This window comes from Phyllostomus hastatus, unplaced genomic scaffold (assembly GCF_019186645.2).
Source record: "Phyllostomus hastatus isolate PE091 unplaced genomic scaffold, TTU_PhHast_1.1 phas_contig_86, whole genome shotgun sequence".
Taxonomy (NCBI): domain Eukaryota; kingdom Metazoa; phylum Chordata; class Mammalia; order Chiroptera; family Phyllostomidae; genus Phyllostomus; species Phyllostomus hastatus.
The window spans coordinates 39,311,058-39,325,487 of NW_025333977.1; the positions used below are offsets into that span (position 1 = coordinate 39,311,058).

Sequence of the window (14,430 nt, forward strand, 5' to 3'; positions counted from 1 at the left end):
TCAAAAACATCTGAAGCAATTGTTTATGTTTACAGTCAAAAAAAGTCTGTCCCTCTGGACTCAAGTCTCACAGGGAGTGCTTAGGTGCCCAGGTGTCACCCCTTGATATCTCTTAGGCCCCGGGCATGCAGAGAGGCACATCCTAGCCAGGAGCTTGACACCAGCCCGGAACAACATAGACTCAGGACTGCTTCTGCAGCTCTGGCCTGAAGACCTCCACCAGCCTTCTCACTTTCCCAGCCCTCCACACTGGAGACCCCCCACCCCCACCCCCAGAGGCTCTTAGATCAGACACACAGCAAAGCAAACGTGTCATCACACTCCACACTTCCTTGAACTCTTCACTGGATTCCCCTCGACAACAATTTCCCACTTTGAATCAAACTGAATTATTCAGATTCAGCCTTCTTAGCTAAAGGTGGTAGAAGATAAAGACAGATGATCAGCAGTGTGAGCCTGGGAGTCCTGAGACAGCTTAGCCTGCTCCTGACTCCATGAACCTGAACAAGCTTTTCTGCCACCTCGAAGCTTAGTTTTCTTATTTCAAAGATGGGGCAGACTATGTCAGTGGATCACTACACAGATAGTGTCTTACAGAATTATACACTTGAAACTCACATAATCTTATTAACCAATATCACCTCAATAAATTTAATTTAAAAAAAGAAAAATATTTTGCTTGCTTGTTTGTTTTGTTAATTAGGTTCTGCTTATAGGTGAGATCATATGGTATTTGTCTTTTACCAACAAGCAAGCAAAATATAACCAGAGACATTGAAATAATGAAAAAACTGACAGTAACCAGAGGGGAGGGGGGAGGGTGATAACAGAGGAAAGAAGGGGAAGGGTCATCAAGAAACATGTATAAAAGATCCATGGACAAAGCCAAAGAGGGGAAGGATTGGGGGTGGAGGGTGGGGGAAAGTGGTGGCGGGAAAATGGAGACAACTGTACTTGAACAACAATAAAAAAAATGAAAAAAAATACTTAAAATATAAATAATATTTTCCACCAACAACAAAAAAAACTAAAGGGGCAAAAGTTGTGAAGCATCTGTAAATCCTGAAGTCATATAGTAGTTAGTTGTTATATTTCAGAGTTATTAGTATACATGATTAATTTGTAGACATTTAGCATCTAAGACTCCTCCTCACAGATGCTTAGAAGGTGGCCTCGGAATCACAGCTCTTTAGCTGTGGTGCATCTTCCTTGGGACAACAAGGAAAGCCCTGCAGTATAGTGGGTGGACCATTCATAGAATCCAAAACTGTGTGTTACAGGGGTCCCCTATGTTTAATGAGGCTGTCTTTGAGACTCTTCATAAAATCTCTAGTAATTCTAGGAGGAAAAGTCAATAGCTAATACACATTATGATGAAGCACTCAAGAAGGAGACAATAAAAAATTAACCACTATTGACAAATTTTCCAAACCAAATCAACAATGTATGTAATACCCGTACACAAATATGCTCTCCCCTGGAACAAAGCAATGTAATGCAATCCTAGTAAGCCTACTATATTTTTAAAATACAATTCTATGACACAAAGCCTTAATTCCTAAAGATCTTCAAAATATTTCTCTTGCTTCCTCAAATGCAAAGACTACCTCATTTTCTATAAATTGTTTTTCTAATTCTGTTCAAGAATATCAACTTCACTAAAACTTTAAAGACTTAATCCTGAGTTATGGCTTGATGAGGTCTCTGTAGGGTGAGAGAAATCAAGAGCTCACAGTATCTGCTATTTTATAATGTCCTTACAATCAAAATTTAATTTGTTGATGCAAATGCACTGCTGTAGAAAAAAAGGATTAAAAAACATGTGCAAAATAGCAGTTTAACCCCGAGGGTGGATTTCTGAAAAGCTTGTTTTTTTATTTTTGTTTTTGTTTTTAACAAACATCAAGCCAAATATCATTTGATCAAGCTGACTGTGTAGTTCAGGCATGAGTCATATTTTTGAAAGAGGAAATAAAAGTCCTTGCTATACATGTAACATATCACTTGTTATATGAATCTATTCTTGATGTATATATGAACCAAAATTATTTCAGTTTATAAAAATGTAATTATATTCCATAGGCCACATAAGTAAGCATCATCTCCCCATTTTCATCAGTTTTCTTCTTGAAGTTTTGATATTCTGTAATGTTCCTTCATCTACTGAAATGGATGTGTTTGATATTAAAATGTTGACTGAGTGCACCATTAAGTACTATACATCTACCAAAACAATTTGGAGGAATATTGAAATATTCTGAATAACCACAACTTTTATAACACTAGAAACAAAAACTCAGAAAAATAGACAATGAAAAGCCATAAAATTTAGCAAAAATTATAATGAGTTCTTTGATTTATTGTATCCACTCAATGTAAATATACTGCATCATTTTTAAAAAGGGATGGAAATATAAAACCAAATACTTCAGTTATGAAAAATATCTACTTTACTTAGGCAAGGAATTTTCCCTGATTGTTGATTTTTTAATGCTCTGGTTTGAGAGGAGAAATTAAATTTTATAGAAAAATAATAAAAACACAAAAATCACTTCAAATACATAGTTTTAGGTTTATCTAGATGCTCTTTACTTCCAGGGAGCCACTGATTTGAAAAATGGGAGAATGATACTGGATGACTTCCCAGGTTCATGGCCACTCTGACATTCAGAGACTACAATATAAAAACCTTTCCCTTCTTCATTGTGAGTGCTAAACATTACCTGTAGTAACTTCAGAGTCAGAACATAAATACTTTTGAAGTCAATCTTTTATACAAGCATTTCTAGTCAAAAGTAAAACAAATGCAGGAAATGAGTAAGCCATGTAATTCACATAGTACTAATAGCTTAGATATAGCAAATTAAGTGGCATCATCATTTAAGCAAATATTCTAGCAGGTCTGGCTCATACAGGTATTTCACACATAAATAATGACTCAAATAATGACCATAAGAATGCTTCTTTCTTCATTAGAAAGTGCACAAAAAGAAATATTCTAAGGCTTTTTTATGGTTCAATGACTTCAGCCAATTTGACAGTTTAAAACCTTCCAAAATTTCATTCCCAAAGAGCTATGGACAGCTCACACAATAGCTAAGGAGCTAACTGTTCCTGTGCTGTGTATGTCTTCACAACTGGATTTACTTCTGTAATGCTAGCAAAGGGATGGTCATTTTAGAGCCCATGTGCCTGACTTAGCCTATGCCTCCTCCTGCCAGTTACCTCCTCTATCTGGCATATTCTTTTTTAAAATATTTTTAAAGACTTTATTTATTTGTTTTTAGAAAGAGGGGTAAGAAGGTAGAAAGAGAGGGAGAGAAACATTGATGTGTGAGAGATACATAGATCAGTTGTGTTTCACATGCCCCCAACTGGGGACCTGTCCCTCAATCCAGGCATATGCCCTGACTGGGAATCAAACCTATGGCCTTTTGGTTCTCAGGCCAGCACTCAACTCACTGAGCCACACCAGCCAGGGATCCTATTCTAATTACAAAATAATAATGACAACAACAAAAATAATCCCTAATGATAACAAAAATAAAAATACACAAAATTATTTTCATCCTTTGAGAGAATACACCTAGTTCCTCTTCATATCACTGTTTTGTGTTGTGTTACAAAGAGCCAGGTGAGAAAAATCAGTCTGATCTAGTTCTCATCCCAATTTTGCCACAATATAGTTGTGTACCCTTGTATGTTGTGTGTTGGTTGTAAACTACCAACCCTGACTCTAGGATTTCTCATCCAAATAATAGTTTTGCCACACAATCCAGGCTAAGCCACATGCTGTGCTCTGGGGATGCCATTCACAGAGTGTCTGATGTGAGCCATGGCCTTGGAACTGTGTGGTGTGAGGACCACCCTGCTGGTTCTCACATTTTCATCCTGCAATGTCATGATTTTGAAATCTGAAACCTTTACCTTGTAATTTCAGTCTTCCTACCTCATGTATAAAGTTTCAACATTATACATACCAAAACTTGGAGAGCTAAAATAAGAGGCTGAGAGACACTGAATGTGTCAGACCTGAAATCAGAAATACGTGGCCTTGCCATTCCAATACTTGACTTAGTTGTATTGCCTCAGCCTCACTCCCTGGGAAGTCTGGTCAAAGAAACATGACACTTTGCCATATGTAACTCAGTCTGGACTTCACAAGGATATTGTTTAGAAGGGTTAGTGAGTTCAAAAATAACTCAAATACTAAGTGAACATAACATCAAAGTCCTTATAAAACAGATTCCCTCAAATAGTTTTTCTTTTTGGTGTTTAGCAACTTCCTCCCAATCCAGTTAAAGAATCCTCTCTGAAATTGAGATGTGGAAGGTGCTATCTCCCTACAAATAGGCTCATCCCATGCTATGTGAATCTTAGTTGCTGACGGCAAATCAACAGATTAATTATTTGGCTTTGTTAATAACGATAACAGCACACTATCATCTTCCCAAAATGCTTTTCCATACCCCACACTCCCATTCTTCTCCTAAGCTAAGCTTTGGCAACCTGAAGCCCCTTATGTGCAGATACATGCCCACTGCCTTTGCACTGAGCTGGTCTTAACAGGTATTGTCAAATTTCTGCCAGATTATTACTGTGACACCTCAGCTAAAGGAAGTCACCAGTCAGGATCCTCTCTGCCAAGATGCACACTAAGTAGATGAAAAAGAGGAGCAGATTAAATGAACATAAGAAAACCATAAACTCAGCAATCCCCTCAAATTCTCTATTTTCTAATAGGTGCTAAGAGAAGGGCCACAGGAAGCAATTTCCCTATGCAAAATTCAGCCATGCAAATAGCTCATCTGCAAACCAGCTTGAACAAAAGATCAGGTGAGTTTATTTTACCCATTCATAAACACAATCCACCTATCGCTTTTATTCCCTTGTTTTGAACTGAGGAGGCTGAGTAGGGTCTATTCACAAATATCATATAATTATCCTAACTAGAGTGCAAGAACATACTTCAGATGCGGAGATGTGGGTCACATTAAATCCAGATGCTTGAAGTTCCTTGTAGACTACTTAAACCCTGAGAAAAGATGGCCCCCAAAAGATCACTGCACAATACCAGGGATTTTATTTTCCCCTGATGTGAATTATTTACTGTGCAGAGATAACTCTAGTTTTTGCATAAATCTCCACCTTAAGAAATAAACAGGTTATATTAATTGGATGTAAAATAACAGAGACTTTAGTAGCTCTTGCTCTGGGATCATAATGATTTTTGTTTACTCCTGAAATTTACTAGTTTATAAACATCACAGAGTAAGAAAATGAGTCCCTAGGAAAGAAATAATGTCATGAAAACCCAATGGAAACATAAGATGAGATGGCTTCTTCACAAGAATTAATCCCAAATTTCTAAACTAATTCTGAGTCCCAAGTGTCCAAACTTTTCAAGTGTTTTCCTCACCCCAATGACCTCACTCCTGGAACCCAGGAGAACATCACAGAGTTGCAAAGACGCCAACCTAAACTAGTTAACTAATGACAGAAGGAAAGATTTCTTTCTACACAATATTTGCTTTCAGCTGTCCACTGTAAGGACAGAATATCTGCAGATTGCAAATGACTCTGCCCACCACAGCCAGAGGATCAATAAAGTCTGGTGGAAGCACAGACCTCGGCAATTCTGCTTTCATTCTCTCCAGCTGGGACACTGGCCTGCCTGAGCTGGGAATAATCACCCTGAGACTCAAGGGATCCAATTTCCCTTTGTAAACAGACACACATTATATACCAGCCATTTTAATTAAAGGCCAAATAAGAGAATCAGCTTCAGAAAGCCTATGCCAAAAAAACATCTCTAATAAGTCTAAAGTTTTCTTTACCCTCCCTGAAGCCAAATTGCAGATGCTGTATGTTTCCCTTAGTGTCCCAAAAGTAAGTGTGAGTGTACAAAGAATGGGAGTGACAGGACGGAAAAGTTGACCAGCAGAGCCCTCAGAAACCAGGAGAGTAATTGGGGTAGAACATAGGAAAAGGAGGCCTGTGTGAAAGGAAAGGAAAGGGCATGTGGGAAATTGGGGAGGCGAGAAATTGATAAAAAGATCTGAACGATGCAATATCATGTGTTGCTGGAGGTGGAGGAAGAGTTAGAAAAAGAGAATAAATATAAGTTTGGTGTCTACTAAGTGACTAGTATGCATCAAGAACTATTAATATTATGAGAGATAGAGAGAGAAAGGGTTTTATTTTTAGGTCCTCAGTAAATAATATAAGCCCTGGATGGATGGTTGGATGGATGGACGGACTGACGATGGACAGACAGGCGGGGGAGAGAGAGAATGAATGAGGCAGTCCCTGCCTTCAAGGACTCTACAGGCTGCACAGGACTAGAAACACCATGCGTGTAACTCTCATCCTAGACGAACCATAGTTACATCAAGGTATAAAGTGTTTCCCTAAATATGGGACAAGAAGCTATAAACTGACAGAGGGCGACTGAACGAGGTGTGTGAAAATGAAGAAAGAAGGGGGTGGGGAGCGAATGGAAGGGGAGTTCCTGGTTCTCTTCCCTGGGTGTTCCCAGGTGACTTGCGGAAGGGGAAAGGGATGTCAGCCCCAGGGGGGCCCACGGTCCGGGCTTCTACTGACCTGGTCTCCTCCTCACTGGCCTCTTGCGGCCGCTGCAGAAGCGCACTTTGCTGAATACCCCGAGGACGTGCCTCTCGCACAAGGAGCGCCCGTCTTTGCTGGGGCTGGAGCGGCGCTTGGAGGCCGACACCCGGTCGCTGTTGGACTCCCTCGCCTGTCGCTTCTGCCGGATCAAGGAGCTGGCTATAGCCGCAGCCATAGCTGCTCAGCGAGGGCCACCGGCCCCGGGCTCCACTGCGCCCTCGGGATCGCTCTCCCCCGGGGTGAGGGCAGGACCTCGGCGGCCCGGAGGGACAGGGCAGGCGCGGGAGGCAGTGCTAATATTTGAGAAGGCTGCAGTTCTGAAAACCCGGCGCCCACAAGGTTAGTCAGAGTCTGGGCAGCGGCGACCAAATGTGTGAAAATCCAGATGTAAACTTCCCCAACCGCTGGCGGCGGGGGCGGGGCGCTCCCGAGCCTTCCTGTTCACTCGACTCTTGCACCCCAAACTTGCACCCTAAGGCGATCGGCGTCCAAGGGGCAGTGGGGAGTTTGGTCACACTGCCTTGGGAGTACCAAGTAGAAGGGGAGGAAGGTGTCCAAAACAACAAGCCGTGCCCCTGTTGGAGAGGCGCAAGCGTTGTAAGGTGTCCAAAGTATATCTACACACACATCATATAAAACCCGTTTACAAAGCAGAGTCTGGACCACAGCGGGTAGCGTGCCCCCGGTAGAAAATACTAAAAAGTGAATAAAACGATCCTTTAGAGAACAAGCCACCAACCGCAAGAGAGAAGGAGAGGAAGGCAGCAATTTAACTCCCTGCGGCCCGCAGTTCTGGAGATTAGGCGGTCCTTCCCGGCGGGGTGAGGTCTACGGATGGCATCGCGCCCGCTGCGTCCTCAGATTCCGAGAGGCGCGAAGTGGGAGCGGTTAGCCGGAGTCGGGGAATGGGCGTGGGGTGGGCGCAGCTGTTTCCAGCTGCGGGGAGGGAGCGCGACTCCCCGCCGGCAGCACTGCAAAGAGAGCAGGAAGCCGGGGAGGAGGGAGAGAATGAGGGACTGGCAACGAAGGAGGGGCGGCAGGGAGATCCTCGAGGGCTAAGCAGTCCTTAGGGAGAAACCCCCGCGGGAGGCGGGTGCAGGGGATACCGGGGTCCCAAAGAGCAGGTGCTCTTTCTCTTTCCGCTTGCTGTCTTCAGGAGACGGGCACAGTTGGTGATTATTTAGGGAATCCTAAATTTGGAATGACTCAGTAGTTTAAATAAGCCCCCTAAAAAGGCAGCGATCCTGAAGGTGTCCTCTCCAGCTCGGCGCCCACACGCTTTTAACTGGAGCTCCCCGCCATGGTCCAGCCGGGCCGCAGCACCGAGCGCGTCTCCGTACAGGCTCAAAAGGGAGCAGAGAAAGGAGAGGGCGCTTTGGCGTGCTCTCGATCAGGTCATCTCCGCGCCCCCCGCCCCCCAGGTTCGCGCCGCCCAGCAGTCGGTAGCTCACAGGCAGCAGATCAGATGGGGATTACCCGCCGGACGCGAGGCCGATCGCTCAGTCCTGCGCGACCCATTCCGGCTGAGGAAGAAGTGACCAGCTCGCTGCGAACACCCGCGTGTCGGCTCGGGTGGGGTAGGGGCTGGCTGCGGGCGACCTCGGCTGGAGGTGGCTGTGGCTCCCCACCGGAGCTGCCCACCATGGTCCGGTGCTTGGGGCGCAGGTGGGGCCCTTGGGCCGCCGGAGGCGACTGCAGGAGGCAGCGGAGCGTCCAACCCGGGTTCTTGGGGCCGGATGCAGACTCTGGGGCCCCACAGGCCAGGAGGCAGGTGCGGGCTGCTGCCAACTCGCTCAACTTGCGCGGGTGGCCGCTCAGAGCCACTGGCTAGCGAGACGCCCTCCGTTGCAGACCCGGGGCCCGGAGGGGGCTCTCAGGTTGGATTCCCATTCAGGGGCTCGGGCTGTTGGAGCGTAAAGCCGAACCAGCTCCCGGGTGCCGTCACCGCCTCCCAGCCGGCTCTGCACGCTGGGCTGGAGCGCTAGCTCCCTAAGAAACTCCAGGCAGGGAGGACCACTGCCGAGACGGTGATGGAACCAAGAGCAGGTGGCGGTGGGAGTACCTCCTGCTGCGCTAGCCCACCCTCCAGAGAGCTCCAGGGCGCCCAGGTGGGGCCAGGTGGGGGCCCGGCTCTTGGAGCGCTGGAAGAGCCCCGTGCTCGGGTTCTCCTCCCCTCCTTTGCGCCCTCTGCTCCCAGACTCCCTCCTCCTCCTTCCTGTCACCCCTCTCCCCCTCTGTCTTCTGTCTCTCCCCTTTTCTCCTCTCTACGCAATCCTACGTGATTGAGGTTTGGATGAGAAATTCTCAGGCAGAGCAAGGGAACTGCAGCTCGGGTCTGCTCTGTCCAGTCCCTCCCCCAAGAGAAAACACTATGACAAACCGGTTGGAGGACCCTGAGCATCTGTGCAAAGAAGGGGCTAGGGGTGGGGGAGCTCAAAGAAGGCAGTCCGCCCAGTCTCCAATAACCTAGAGCAGAGATAGTTCTCTGTTTAGGGAGGAAGGCAGTGGACACTGAAGAAAGTAACAGCCTCTTGAGCCCTGAGTTTGATCCCCACTTCTAGCTCATTCTGGAACAGGAAAAAGTGTTTCCGCTTCCTTTAAACCTAGATTTCTTGGTTCTATCTGGAAAACTGTAAAACAGGCGCAGTCTCTAAAATTAGGGGCCAAGTGAGCACCCTGCACAAGGAAGAATGGAGGTAGGGTGAGAGAGGGTGACTGTGGGCGAGGGCAGTCAACAACACGCTTGAGGATGCGATCAGGTCTCCAGGAGTGCTTGAGATGACTGCTGTATGTTACAGGAAACTCAGCAGAGGAGAGAATGTCACCCAGGCTAAAATGCAGCATGAAAGATTCTGGAACTACAAAAGGTGTAATCATCTTCCATTCATGCCAAAGTCTAGAAGTGGGTATCAGTTATATTTAAAGTCTCTGTTCAACTAGTCTGCAAATATCTCTAATGTCTCCCAGTCACAGAAACCTGGCTAAGTGTCAAGGGTAGTGCCCATAGATTACATGGCTGATTTCCAAGCAGAAACAGGTGTATGTTGGCACCACTCTAGTAGAGGGCAAGAAAAACACAGGCCCTGAAAGCTACTGAAAATGGATGTGAGACCAGGAGATGCTCTAGGAAGTCTCTAGATGTGTAGTCACAAACTTGTGAACTTAGCAGAAATTCAGTTAGGCTATGAGAATGATTGAGGTTTATAGTGTTGTTTAGGCACTAAGTCAAACAACCCTACTGTATGTGGTGGCCTGGACCTTTCATGCTACAGCTGGGCATCACACAGGCAGACAGGGATTTATGGGGCAGACAGTTGGAAGGAGGATTAAATAGCAAGGTGCCAACAAGGGGGGAATCCCAGCTGTCATTGGGGAGCATGCATCCCCTGAAGCAGTTCAGTGTGTCTGAGTGAGGACAGAGAACTTGGGATTTTAATAAAATAGAACAAAACAGGTGAATGCATTCTCAGAAGTGCACCTGGATGGAGCAAGTGGATCATCCCTTAAAATCAAGGTAACACTATACCACTTATGCAAATGTTCACTTTCCTTGGATAAAATTATTTTTCTTCCTTGGCTACCAGAAGACCTGTCTCATTCTTGAGGAAGGCAGGCATCTTGGGGAAGGCAGACAGTACTAGCTGGCTTTGGGGACTCCTTGCCCTTTTCACTTCAAAACCCAAAAGTAAAAAGTTCAGCTAAGGTGAAGAATCTAAAGACATGGGCAAGAGGTGGGTGTACAGTGAGTGAGGCCTTGAGAAAATCATCATTAAACTCTGAGTCTCTTTTTTTATGCTCATAATCATTCCCATCCACCTCACAGCGAGCATTTGGAAAACTGGGAAATACCAGATGAGTGAAAGCATGATGATGGTGTTTGTTTGTTTGTTTTTTAAGAAAATGCATACTATTCTTCTCGGATGCTTTTTAAAATGCAGATTCCTGATGGTTTCTCTGAACATGAAGGAGAAATCTTTATGAGTAGAACCCAGGAATTTGACTTTTTAACAAGATTTTCAGAGTCATAGTGTGAGAGTTTAATACATATTTTCAGTGTAGATAATACTAGAAGGGAAAAATAAACTCAGACTTTCAAAATCTTACACATTTATCCAAAATTGCAGTTCCCCACCCCGACCCCCAAAAAAGGAAGCAGCAGCAGTTCTAGAAAGAGGATGAATGTCCTCTAATCTTTTCATGTGTTGATTTTTTTTCTGTGAGGTTATGAGAAACAAGGATGTTTTGATGCAGAAGGTAACAAATGTAGCAGTCATAAGATAGAAAAGGGTGATGGGAGACAAGATGGAAATACAGGTAACGGTGGCTGTTTGAAGTTCTCCTCTCTGTCTTGACACGACAGCATCAAGTTAGGTATTTAAGGAACAAAATGGAAACAATAAATGCCAGCACTCTGAGAACGACATCATTCCTGTCTTCAGATCTCTATTAAAAGAATGTGCTGATGAGACAACAAAGACTTCACCTTTTCTCTTGCACTCTGGCAGCGATTGCTAGAGTGCGTTTCAGCTGTTTGGCCCATTGAGTCTTCCTCATCATCATTTACTCCATCTCCCCAATGAGAGAAAGAAGTAAGTGCAGGGAACTTTGACAAGTTATGTAGGACCTATGTACAGGGTCATTGAGATTAGAAGCAATACTTAATTTTTTGATATCCAGAAATTCATAACTGTCTTCCCTGGGCCATTAATTCTCATAAGCCTTCCTCCATGGTCACTAACTAGGACACTTACAATATCTTTGCATTTTAGGGCCAGGAATGAGACTAAATCAGCCCACTGATGGTTTAAGGAAACAATCAGGCTATTTTAAAGGACAATATCCCAGAAATAACAATGCTTTGACTTTTCGGCTACCTTTCTTTGCAAAAGTTGAGAATTTCCCTTTACAATTCTGAAGATAACTTGGGTGGAAACAATTTAAATTACTTTGGAGAAAGTTGCCAGATACACATTGAAAAGATAATTATATAGTTATATTTATATTCCTGACCTCCAGTCAAACAAGTAAAACATGGACAGTCTTCATCATCTCCATATTTTAAAATGACAAAACACAACATTTAGTAGTCTTTCCCTCATTCACAGGCCATGTTTCCCAAACCAAACTATCAGGACCATTGTCTTCATTCACTTGAAACTGAACTGGGCATAGATTGCATCCAAGGCTGTTTTGGTTACCCAGGGTAACTCTACACATCTACATTTCCCTGCCCTTAGCAAGCTTACAGTTCATGCCATCATGACCTTATTTGTCTCTTAATCACCCACTAGCTGTTTGCTACTGGACAAGTTATTTGGTCTCTCTTCAGTACATGTGCAAAACAGTCAATGAAAATGAAACTAGCAATACCTATCTAAGTAGGCTGCTGCAAGGCTCAAAGAATGTAAAACATACCTTGTAATTCATACACGTCATCATTCACTCCTGGACATAACACATTTAATGAAGGCTAGAAATCAACTTGAAATGAATGATTAACCTTGACTTTGAATGGCAAACAAAATTTTCATTAGTGGAATATTGTCAATGTCCTTGTCTGTTGGGAACACACAGGAGCCTAGCTCTGCACATACATCATGTCTCTCTGAGACCAGGTCCCTGACTCCAAGTCTGGTGAACAATTAGCTCACTAGGCTCTCACACAGCAGGCTTGATGGGCAGAAGACCTCTTCTCCATTCATTATTATCCCATACAGTAACCATACTTACATTTTCTTTTCACTGCCAGATTGTCAGTTAAAATAGGTCAGCAAAAGCACAATTACTTTCTAATAATTTTGGAATTCCTTTGTACAATAAATTTATTTATGGTGCCTTATTTGACAGTTCAACAATTGAATTACTACATGGTATATGTTTCCCTCTGGTTTTGGTTATCTCTCAAAACAAAAAAGACAATACACTAATTCTTCTTCATAACACACATTAAGGGTGGCATCCTCTTAGCTTAAACAGAGAACTTGTCAATGTCTTAGAGCATGTCTCTTTTGATGAGAAATATAAGATATAACTGATGTGAGCTGATGCTAAGCTCCCTGCACCGTTCTAAGTGCACTGCAATTATGGACACACTGAATCCTTATAACAACCCTTTTGAGGTAATTTCTGCCATTATCCTCATTTTATAAATAAAGAAACTGGGGCACAGAGAGGTTAAGTTGCTTTATCAAGGTCACCCAGTTAAGAACTGGTAGAGTTCAAATGTAACCCATGTAATTTATTTCTGGAGCCTTCTTTTTATCTCTACAATACACTTGAAAGAGACCAACGTTTGCCACCCCAAAAGAGTCTTTTACGGTATTGATTTTAAGCTGGTAATTAATAAACAAAAGACTCAGAAAGAACATTTTCCCCCTTTTCATCCCCATTTCCTGTCCAAAAGCTGATCCAGGAAGGAAATACTAGTGTTTTCACCTTAGCCTAAATTGAATTAAGTATGGTGGACAGCAAGGCTCCAAGCAATGGCCCGTTAACCAGATCCCCTCCCTGTCCCATTGTTTCTGAATTGCCTAACAGGAATTTGTTAATCTCTCAGCCACCCCAAATTGACCATTTTCACTTTTGAAATCTAAGAACGTTTCCCCCCACTTTTATCATGTGTCCAAAATCATATAAGGAGGACTGTCCAGAAAAAGTCCAGCCATTGTTAATAAAACAAGAACAGTTTACATGACACCGATGTGACCTGTCAGTGAAGGAGAGTGGACTGGAATGCACATGTGTGAACAATGATGACTTCACTGTAGTAGTCAGTGGGGGTGGTAGATGCCATTGAGTGGGCATGTGTATTGTGTGGCCGTCACATTCAAAATGACTGAGCAAGCAGAGCAACAAATGTGCATCAAATTTTGCATTAAGCTTAAACATTCCTCTGCAGAAATTTTTTGGATGATTCAGAAGGACACAGCTATGGGCAAATGATGACTGCCAGCTTCATCACGATGACATACTCATGCATCGAGTCTCATGCAAAGATTTTTGGTAAAGCATCAAATCACCCAGGTGACTCAGCCCCCCTACAGCCCAGATTTGGCACCCCACAACTTCTGGCTTTTCCCAAAACTAAAATCACCTTTGAAAGGGAAGAGATTTCAGACCATCGATGAGATTCAGGAAAACACGATAGGGCAGCTGATGGTGACTGGGAGAATTGTGAGGTCCCAAGGTGCCTACTTTGAAGGGGACTATGGCAATATTGTCCTATGTACATTGTCTCTTGTATCTTGTATCTTCTTCAATAAATGCCTCTATTTTTCATACTATAGGCTAGATACCTTCTGGATAGACCCTGTACATACCTAATGTTACCTCACTGGTTTTGGAATTTTTATGCTTATGTGAATTCCCTGCATGCTTATATAAATTCCCTGCATGCACATATTAAAATTTGATTTTCTCCCATTAATCTGTCTGTCAACTAGAAGAACTTAGAAGGTGGGAAGAAAGGTATTTGTTTAGCCCCCACACACTGTATATCAATAAAAATGGTACCATGAACAATTATAATATTAGAATAAAGAAAGGGATTATCATTTGCATTTATACAGTATTTAATGTTTTAATGTTTAAAAGTCATCTTCCCATGTGTTATCTCACTAAGATTCTCAAAAACCTTGTGAGTAAAGTTAAGGAGATAATAATAACCCATTTTACAGAAAAACTAGCACTCCAAATAAGTGACATAATCTCCCAAGGTCACCAAACAGATGAGTGAAGATCTGTGAGTTTAACTCAGGCCTACTGACTTCAGTGTCTCTCATATCCTAACTAAGATCACATTGA

The 14,430-nt window shown here is 43.3% G+C and overlaps 1 protein-coding gene across 5 annotated transcripts in view; it reads right to left on the reverse strand.

The window, feature by feature from the left end:
- Nucleotides 1-14,430, reverse strand: part of FGF12 (fibroblast growth factor 12) — a 503,977-nt gene that overhangs the window by 245,029 nt on the left and 244,518 nt on the right. Inside the window, exon 1 of one of the 5 annotated variants that reach the window (XM_045851675.1) lies at nt 6,604-8,318. The exons of the other annotated variants lie outside the window; for them this stretch is intronic. Within the exon in view, the coding sequence (XP_045707631.1) occupies nt 6,604-6,802 (199 nt within the window). The 5' untranslated portion in view covers nt 6,803-8,318. Of the gene's footprint in view, nt 1-6,603; nt 8,319-14,430 lie in introns of those variants that run through there. 5 annotated transcript variants of the gene reach the window in all.